The sequence below is a fragment of the Eutrema salsugineum genome, unplaced genomic scaffold, assembly GCF_000478725.1.
Source record: "Eutrema salsugineum unplaced genomic scaffold, Eutsalg1_0 scaffold_10, whole genome shotgun sequence".
Taxonomy (NCBI): Eukaryota; Viridiplantae; Streptophyta; class Magnoliopsida; order Brassicales; family Brassicaceae; genus Eutrema; species Eutrema salsugineum.
Window position 1 is genome coordinate 4,122,917 of NW_006256908.1, and position 10,858 is coordinate 4,133,774.

At 31.6% G+C, this 10,858-nt stretch overlaps 1 protein-coding gene across 1 annotated transcript; it reads right to left on the minus strand.

Moving 5' to 3' along the window:
• Positions 1-7,429: 7,429 nt before the first annotated feature.
• Positions 7,430-8,210, minus strand: LOC18027483. Its single transcript, XM_024148287.1, has one exon. The coding sequence runs from the start codon at positions 8,208-8,210 to the stop codon at positions 7,536-7,538; it is 675 nt and encodes a 224-aa protein (XP_024004055.1). The 3' UTR covers positions 7,430-7,535.
• Positions 8,211-10,858: the final 2,648 nt, after the last annotated feature.

The following is a 10,858-nucleotide window of genomic DNA, read 5'->3' on the forward strand; positions in this document are numbered from 1 at the left end:
CTTTGACTAATCAATCAAGATTAAAGGAAATTAAAAAAATCAATGAACATAACTTGAACCTAATCGTTCGAGATTAGCTAAATTCCTTTGAGATGAGTTTTTTCTTAACAATCAGTGGAAAATTCCCAACGGGAACAATTATAAGAGCTTATTCTCTACTTCGAATCCTCCCTTCAAAACCATCTTATCCTCTACTTTCTGCCTCGTCTCACCAAGTGTCTTCTCCATGTTGTCGTACTTATTCTTTGTGCTCAAACAGTGTTGTGTTCCTCCTTGTTTTTGTTGATTTCTGCCCGAGACTTCAAGTCTCAACCCTTTGTCCCAGTAGTAGCGTTGTCATCGGTGGATATGCCTTTATACTAAGAAAATGGATCAATGTCTATGTAAACAAAACCAGAATGAATTCAATACAAGGAATATAATGCAGCTTTCAAAAACCCATAAATCAAAGAGGAGACGAAGAATAAAAAATCTTACCTATTGACTTATGGAATTTTGAGTCGATATTAGAAAGCATTGGAGATTGTTTGAGATTCCATCTTTCCAACTTCCAAAATGGAAATTAATTTGCAGTTCATTATGAACCATAAATTAATATGCACTTCTCTTTTGGTTTCTGTGTTCAATTAAAAATGAAATTAGTACAATTTAATTATTTAATTCTCTTATAATTTGTTTTAATCTGATGTGTTAAAAAGTTGGATGCTGATGTGTCAAGCTTGTGAGACTCAACTGAGTCTTTATATAATAGATATATTTGTGACTGATTATTGTAGAAGTTTTGGATAATACTAATGGATAATTACTATAGATAATAACTATGAATAATATTTTTATTCATATTTTGTTAACATTTATCTATTTTCTTTATCATTTCCATTTTACAATATTATAATAATTCAAATATTAGGCATAGATTAGTAATTTAATAATTTAAATCACGAATTAATTAGTTATTCACCTTTATTAAGATATTGTTAAACAAAAAAAATCTTTTAGTTTAAAAAATCATTAAATTTCACTTTATTAAAAAATAAAAGAAATAAAAGATGTTTTAACAAACAAATCTGGTTTGATATGGTGTAATTGTTTATCAGTTTTCAATCAATCAGATTTAGTTTTTGGTTAAGTTTTTTTATGGTTTTATCATCGATCCAATCTATGCTTCTGATTCACAAATGAATCGTCAATTTGGTCCAGTTTAAAAAATAATACTGGCAAAAATTTAGAGAATTTTCATTCTTTGTGTGAGGAGGACACCATTTTCATAAGAATGTGGACTTGTTTTAAAAAAGACAGTTGTAGCTGACTCAAACAGTAAAATTGATGTTTTGAAAAAATGTACACAATCTGTTCACTTGAAATTCTAGCCCAAACGATTTGGTTTGACTCGATTTTAACCAAAACAAACCAATTATTCAGTTTTCAGCTAATTTCTTCAACTTTCGACTAAGAAATAGTGGTTAGAGAGTATCTTGTGGACTATTAATTGATAAATACATCAAAAAAAAATACATAACATTGGAATGGGCCACCCTCCTCAAATGTTTAATTTAAAACTTATATTCAAATTTTCTTATTATTCGGTAAACTGGTTTAACAAATCATTTTTATTAATATATTTATTTAGCATTTTAAGTTTTTCTCGATTTAACCCTCATTTGGTTATTTAGAATTGCAAGTTTCATTTTCAAACTCAAAAATGCATTTAGTTTTTGAACATTAAAACCTCTCTTATGAAAACATGACAACCAAACTTAAACATGGAATTTAGTAATTTACAAATGTTTGTATCCAAGGACCTCTTAATTGTTAATTTGTTATGTTCATTTTTAGTTGAGGCTTCCGATTTGGTAAGATGTGTATGCTATCCTTTTTTCAGCTATGAGGATTTGAGAAATTTATGCTTCCATTACTTAGCGTATGAGAAACTTCAGCTTGACGATTTTTATTTTTTTTTAGAAATTTTCATGATAAATTAGTTGGTTGAAACTCCCACTCATCAACTATAAACTGTCATTGACTGGGTAAGACAGCTTGAGATTGATGAGCTCTAACTATACTGATCTTTCAGTTTTCAAGTTTAGATCCAAAAGTTTTTTTAAACTATATACCTTCTAAGAAACTAGTTTAGGATTCATTCCTCCGATAGGTTAGCCAAAATATATTGTTTTGTCTTGTATATAATATAATTATTACGTTTAACTTAAAACAGTTTTGATATTTTTGTAAATAGTCAGTCAATATTTCCAATGATCGTTTTTTATTTGTTGCCTTTATTTCTAATTTAATTTTGTGAAAATTTTTCTTGTATTAAAAAGTAACCCATAAGTAACCCATCTATAAATTAATAATATCAGAACCATGATATTTTATAAATTAATAATTTATAGAGTAAATTTATGTTTCGCTCATATTTTTCTTCAATTTTATTTCAAATGATGTTATATATTTAGAAATCTTAACAAATATGCTTGTAAAATTGCATAACAAAAAACTTAAAATGATGGTTATTAATTTTAAAAAGTGTATCCACAATCACAATAGAATAGTTGTTAATCGTAGATATGATTATCGATGTATAAATATACATGTTTGATAATTGATAGTACAAAAAATTATAAGAAGTTATAGCTATTACCGTTAATATTGATGATGAAATTGAAGACATTAACACAATGCATTTGAAAGATTTACGTATAAACAAAAATCATCTAATTTTTTTTTTATAAATTTTGAATGCAAATAAAAAATCATTAAAACTGTTGATGTAAACTAATAAAGAGATTAGCGAGAATTCAATTTTAAGTAAAGAAAAACAATATATTAATTATATTTTACTATATACTATCTTATCTATATATATTAAAAAATATGTAATTATTAATTTATATTTTTGTTAAGATTATATATTTACACGTTAGTTTCAAAACACTACAAGAAAGATCGGGTTTTACGTCGGCATATATCGACGTAAAATCGACGTAAAACAGCATTTACGTCGAATTAACGACGAAAAAAGATTCGTCGTAAAACGATCGTCGTAAAACCAAAATCGTCGTAAAATCGTCGTAAAATTACCAACTCCGGAAAATCGTCGTAAAATCGTCGGAAACTATTCGTCGTAAATGCGACGTAAAATTTCCAACGGAAGTACAACGAAAGAACTCCAACATAAAAACGACGTAAAATCGATGTAAAATTACATCGATTTAACAACGATTAGGAGACGAACAATTTCAATTAAGGGAAACTAATTTTTTAATTGTCGATGTTAAATCGTCGTAAATTTTCGACGTAAATTCGACGTAAACTTATTCGACGTAAATTCGTCGTTAAATATTCGACGTTAGATCGACGTAAATTTACGACGAATTTACGTCGATTTATAAATTAAATATTTAATTCGATTTTAATTTAATTAATAAATTTTGAAAATAATAAAAAATTAAAAATAGAAAAAAACAATTTAAATTCAAAAATAATTTATAAATAAAAAAAAAAATTAATACAAATTGTTTTTTACAAAAAAACCTAATCTACAATGTGATTTCGTAATCGTCGAGATTCAGATCGACGTCACGAGGAGGCTCTCCATCTTGGCCGCCCGTCGCTGCTGGACCGTCGTTTCCCGTCTGCACTACCGGAGCCGAAGACTGACCCTGCGTCTGCTGGTCCGATGGTCCAGTACCGGAAGTACCACCGGTCTCAAAGACCCCTCGTGCTCGCTGTTGCCTCGCTCGGATTGCGGTGGCCAACTGCGGAACCGCTTCCGCAATGATGTCGAAGAGACCGTGCATCTCGGTGAGCTCCTGCTTCTGGGCCACTTGCTCATGCCTGAGAGTGGTGATCTCAGCATTGGCCGTAGCAAGCTCCTGGCGAAGCTGACTCGGATCCTCCTGCGTGCGGAATCCGGAAGCCGAGGCGGCAGGACAGTCTCTAATAGAACCCATCCCTAAGGTTCGGCCCTTCTTCTTCGGAGCAACCTACAAATAGAAAATAAAAACGTTAATTATTTATTAAGTAATAAATATAATAAATTTTTAAAAAAATTGAAATAGATCATACCTCCTCGAAAATCTGGTCTTGCTCGGTCAACGGTACTTGGATAGTACCGTCAGGTGTGGCCTGGGTCTCCCGCTCGGCGATCCGCTGCATAGCGGCATTGTAGATCTCCTCGGACCGAGCGTCGACAAAGGTCCCGTCCCTCTTCGGGTGAGTGGTCTCGAAGAGCTTCGTCATTGGAGCTCCGGCGTTGTCCAACCTGATAGCATTCCGTATGCCGGGAAATCGCTTATTGTCCACATAAGCACCGCTCGCATCGTAAAATTTTTACCACTCGAACAGTCATATGTTCGTACTCCAACATGCCACAACTGGTTTAACTCATGTATGAGTGGTTGCAAAAACACATCAAGGGCCCGCTTCGGGTGATTTGGACCAGGGACTAATATACTTAGAAACAAAAACTCTCTTTGCATGCACATATCTGGAGGAAGGTTATATGGCGTAAGAATCACAGGCCATAATGAATATTGCCTACCAGACATACCAAATGGACTAAACCCGTCAGTGCAAAGACCAAGATAAACATTTCGCTTAGACCTAGCAAAGTCTGGATGTACGGTGTTAAAATGTTTCCAAGATTTCCCGTCAGACGGGTGAGTCATTTTGCCATCTGTTTGTGAATGTTCCGCATGCCATCTCATCGACGCAGCTGTCCGTTCGGATTGATATAGTCTTTTTAACCTATCAGTGATAGGAAGATACCACATTCGTTGGTAAGGAATCTTCTTACGCCCAGCAATTTGCGGTCTATATCTTGGCTTTTGGCAGAAACGACATTCTTCAAGCTTCTCATCATCTCTCCAAAAAAGCATACAATTATCAACACAAACATCAATCATCTCAGAAGGCAATCCAAGACTAAAAACCAGCTTCTGAATTTCATAATACGTTTCAGCAGCCAAATTATCATCTGGCAAATACTCTTTAATAAGATCTGCCCAATCGTTCATGCAAACTTCAGATAGATTGTGATCAGTTTTTATTGTCATCATCCGAGCTGCCAATGATAATTTTGATAAACCTTCCCTACATCCCTCGTACAGAGGCTGTTTTGCTGCGTTTAACATATCATAAAAGCGTTTCGCATCTGCATTGGGCTCCTCAACAGTATCAGCATGTGTTTCATGAAATGCATCAGTAATCATTTCATGCATCCTATCATGATCTTCACCCTGAACTTGACTACTTTGATAATCATTGGACGCTTCAAAATCCACATGTTCTTGATGATTACTACTACTCCGTGCAGCCATCTGACCACTACTTTGACCATATCCCTCTCCATGCTGATACCAAATAAAGTATTGGGGCATGAACCCTCTATTCAATAAATGCTGCCAGACAGTGTCAATAAGAATATGTTTCCTATTTTTGCATTTTACACAAGGACAATACATTTTGCCGCTTTCAATTACAGTTTCCAGAAGGCCGGCTTGGTACATGAATATTTCCAATCCGTTTTTGAAGTCTTCAGTCAACGACCCATCACCATTTTTGGGCGTATACATCCACTTTCGTAGATCGTATATAGACATTTCAAAAACAAATATTTTACTTTTTGTTTCTGAAATTTGATAGAAATTTCAACTACTAAAAATTTTACTTAAACATTCAAAGACTCAAAAAATTTGTGTCTTTATATGTTTTTTTGGTTGATGGAATAATGAGAGAAGAAAGGGTATATATAGAATTTTTTGTTTGGTTACCAACATATTACCATTGCATATTTACATCAAATTTACGTCGAAATAAAATTTACATCACATTTACATCGATTTTACGTCAACTACAAGATAGAGGACAATTCGTCGTATTATCGATGTAAATATTACGACAAGATTATGACGAAATAAAATTCGTTCTTTATTCGTCGTAATATCGTCGTAACATTACGACGATTTTACGAGGGTTATTTTTTACGTCGAATTTACGACGAAATTTTCTATCGTCGTAAATACGACGTAATGTCGTCGTAAATTTACGACGACTACGAATCGTCGTAAATAATTCGACGGAAAAGCCCCTCTTTCTTGTAGTGAAAAAATTATTATTTCATTATCTTATCAAATTTGATAAATTTTTACACTATCCAACTCAGAATCATAAAAATTAATTATTTATAATGATTATTAATTTATAAAGGTTTAACTGTACCAAAATATTTTTTTTTAATATTTTACCCACAAAGAAAAAATACAGTTTTTTTCCCATTTACTGGAGAAAGGTCGAAGGCTTAAAAGCCCATTAAAAATTAAAAAGGCAAGAATACTCTAGTACTACGTGAAGTCCAAGGCCCACATCAATGTGGAAGGTATGTACTACACGAATTCATTTTTATTTCCCACTTTCTACCCAAAAAAAAAAAAAAAAAACTCTTTTAAGGTCTTAACCCTTTTTCTTTTTACTGGGGAAAAAAATATTAGATATATTGGTCATTTTGATACCATCAGGAAGTTTATGTGCACTGACCAAAACTATCAAGGAACAGCAAGTCTATTTTTCTCCCTCCTCAAAAGCCAAACATCTTTAAAAATTCAACTTATGTAAACAGTGATTTGAGATACAACAATGCATCTTCTTTCAAACTAGTTGAAGTTGATGGCCGTCCATGGTAGATGCAACTAAGGAAACAGAACATGTTTTGGGCCTAACTTGTACAAGAACATGACCAAAAGCCACCATAACACTGGTCACAATCCCAACGAATAAAACAGTATTGTCTTTACCTGAATATTACAAGAACAAGACCAAGTCCTCTGTCTTGATTTGTCTCCCACGTTTATGATTTTTTATCTGTACACTCAACAACTACTAAGAGTTAGGCACACAACTGATCTCAATGCCAAACATATGTCTTTTATCAGTACCTTTTCATAAAATTAGATGAAATCAACTCATGTTGCCATCAGAAATTCTATATGATTTAGGTCTCGATTGTTTGTTTGTTTTTGCGTTTATATTTTATAGTAGGATATACTACTTTTCTTTGCACACAAGAAAAAAATATATAAGTACTTTTCTATCGCGTTTTGAACATTTTCAGCATTTTAAACAAACTTTTTTTTTGTAAACGCAATTGCAATCATTTGCATTTATGAAACAAACATTATTCAAACAAACAAAAAAAACATATTCAAAAGCAAACATAAGCACGGGGGTTCTTATGTTTGAAACTCGTCAAATTTCATCAAATTATCCATAAAACAGCTTTAAAGACTAAAGCAAAATAATCGAACATGGTAGAATCAAGAATTAGGACTATAGATGACAAATGCTTATATAAATATTTAAATAGAGATTCATGAATATCTAAAATCCATAATCCCAAATCGTTTATACTCAGATTTACACACACAAACCCTTTAAACAAAACCATTTTTAAATCTTTACAAATAATATAACCCCAAAATAAATATAAGAGCAAGAAACAAAAAATTGTAAGAAAAGAAAAGAACAAAAAAAAAACACTAATGAAATCTTTGTCTCTTAACAAATTCTCTTCCGGTAGCAATTCCAGGAAGAGAGCAACCTCTGAAATTAAGCATTGAAGTAGTCGTCTTCGTCGAACAACCTTTCAAGATATCGTAAGAGCTCGAAACCGGCGGGACTCTGAAACTCTGTTGAAGCGGCGGAGGATTGCGCCACCGTGGAAGAGGACCGGCGACAAGAAGTGTCTGAAGCAACGGTCCAGATTCCATCACAGTTTGAAGAAGCTTTCCTTTCTCCGGTAAAGTCTTTCCCTTTACAATCTCATCCATGATAGCCTCTACTGGATCAATCTTAACCGGTCTCTGCTGAGAATTGCAGATCCGGTTAACGTGTCGGTTTTGAAACCTTGTTTTGTTAACCGGTTCCGGTACAATGTTGAAATTGGAGAATTCAGGGGAGGATGCCGGTTCGAAGAAAGAGTCAACCGGTGAAGAACCGTGTGAGTTTGACTCGGTGATGCTCGAATTCGGTTTAATCGTGAGGAGTTTCTGTAATTGATCTTTAGCTTCGTCTCTTTCTTGACGAGCGAGTTTGAGAAGATTCAGAAGATTCTTCACTTCTTCTTGGTGAAGCTTTGATTCTTCATTAGCTTTTGTTTTCACAACTTCGAGCTCGAAGCAAGTGTATTGAAGCTTTTGTCTTAATTCATCCATACTCTGTAATAAAAAAAGTTGAAAAAAAATTGTTACATGAAAAGCAAGCAATCAAGTAAAAGTCAGAAAATAGTTGATATAAAAATCAACCGAATCATTGATGAAATCAACATCTAGAAAATAGTATAATGAAAAGAAGATAAATTATAAAAATACATTGTTTTTTTTCCTAATGATGTGTGATAACAACCTTGCGTTTATGGGGTCAAGAATTCACTCAAAACGTTACTAAATGTAAACCAAACATATTAGTATTAATAAATATATAAACGTCAGGGCTAGAAAATAATTTAATAAAAAGACAAAAAAGAAAATAGTCTTTCTCGAGTTAAAAGGCAGAAAAGTACAAGAAGTCACATTTTTGTAGGTGAAATGGATTGTTTTGACAGATTTTCATAGATCTTCAAAGTTTTTATAATGTCGGAACAACTCAAGTGAAATGTTGGAAAATAAAAAAGATGAAGAAGATAAAAAACTCAGAAATAAACTCAGAAAAGTTATTGGAATCCTATTTACAAAAACACACAGTAATTCTAAAAGACAAGGCCAAATTCCAATAAAAAAAAACTATAGAACTCTAAATTTGCTTGTACATAAAATGCAGAGAAATGAACATAATTATTCATGCAAATGTTGATTAAATTGAGATTATAAAGAATACATACCTCTTGATAAAACCAAATAGAACTCAATTCTTCCATTTGTTTTGTCTGTTCTTCTCTGGTTTCTTAGAGAAAGATAGAGGGGAGAGAGAGAGATAGAGAGAAAGGAAAAGAGAAAGAGTAGAGGAGAGAGAGGGAGTTGCAGGGGCAATGTTGAGGGCGTTCTTATAGTGTAGAAGAAGAAACCATAGCGAGAGAGGACAAGAGGGAGCGATGTTGTTAATGTCATGTCATGACTCATACGCATAAAATAAAATAAAAATAAAAATAAATAATAAGAAAAAATGATTAAATTTTGTTTGACTCGAAAACTTGGTAAGATTCCGTATTTGTCCTTTCTCTCTCTAAACAGCACTGAGCTTTCTTTCCTAAAACCTCTCCCACTTTAGCAGGGAACTTGTCTCTTGCTTAAAATAATTCGTTATATTTACCATTTTTATTCTTATCATCCATGGCATTTACACACAACATGCATGACATTTATGACCTTCCCTATTTATAAAGAAGAATTACACAAACATAATAATTATCTGCATTTTTTTAAAAAAACTTACTTTAAACATATATATATCATCCTGTTTTTTTTAATTTGAAAAAGAGAAACTAAAAATGTAAATTATACAGTATATCAATAATTATATATAGGAAGAATTACAAAAATGTAATTTTTATGATACGAGCTTTAAAAAATACTATGAGAGCTCTGTATGTCTAGTCATTATTTTAAATTTCATTAGTATTTTGATACTTCTTGAAAATGTTATCAAAATATAGTAAGTTATGTAATATGTATTATTCATGACACTTTACTACACAGAGATGTATTAGAAGAGATTAAATATTTTTTTTTATGAAGGCTCTTTAACAAAAAAATAATAAGTTTTTTTATCCAAAAGTGATAAAAAAATTGTAATACTTATAAATAATGTTAACAAACTAATGAAACTAAAAAAATGATATCTCACGTAAATAAGTCAAATACGATTGTTTTTTTTCAAAAATACTATTTTAATATGTATTTTTATGTGCATATGTATATATGCATGAGTATAGCACAAACACACAAAAATAAAAAATAAAAAGAGGAAAGTTGAACGAATTTATTTTCCCAAATATGACAGTTTTAAACTTATAATGATCGTTAAAAAGGCAACTTCCAAAAATCCGAAATCGTGAGTCAGCAACATTCATTGTCATTTATTTATTGTTCTATTAGACTTACTTTGAAATTAATGCTTCCCCATTTCGTATTTCCATATATTGTCATAACTATTTAGTACTCTCCCCGTTTCATAATAACTGTTATTTTAACACATTTCACACAGATTAAGAAATTAAGAAAATATACAAATATACCCCTAATTAATACACTTTTATAACATTTAATTACAAAGATAATAATGAAGGATAAAACAGGAAATGAAAGTAAAAAGTTACATTGAAAATGCAAAATAACACTTTTTTTGAAACAAAAAATAAAATTTAAAACAACACTTATTATGAAATGGAGGGAGTAGTATTAACAAGTAAAACACCATACTGACGATTTGCTTGACGAACAGAAGACTGAAATGGAATTTCTAATGGCGGGTTTTGTATAGTTTTACAATGATTATGATATGTTTAACGTACGCGTTTTTAATGCCCTTTTTCGTAAGCGTCTTAATGCCCTTTCTAATGCCAATATGCTTGCAAACAATTTAACAAACATTTACATCTGTAATTTAAGATTTAAGATTTAATGTTGAAATTTTATATGTGCTCGAAAAATATATTTGTTAACGCAGCTTCTTTTTTATATATAGGGTTTTAACTGTACATCTATTTTCTACTATTTCTTTTCTGTATTAAACCTAAATCTATTATTTTATTTTCTGTTATAAATAATACTTAGTAGATAGTTTAATATTAAGCAGTAAATTCATCGAATCAGAAATATTTAAAATAATTAAACATTTTTTTTGTTAAAGGGTTATCATATTGAAT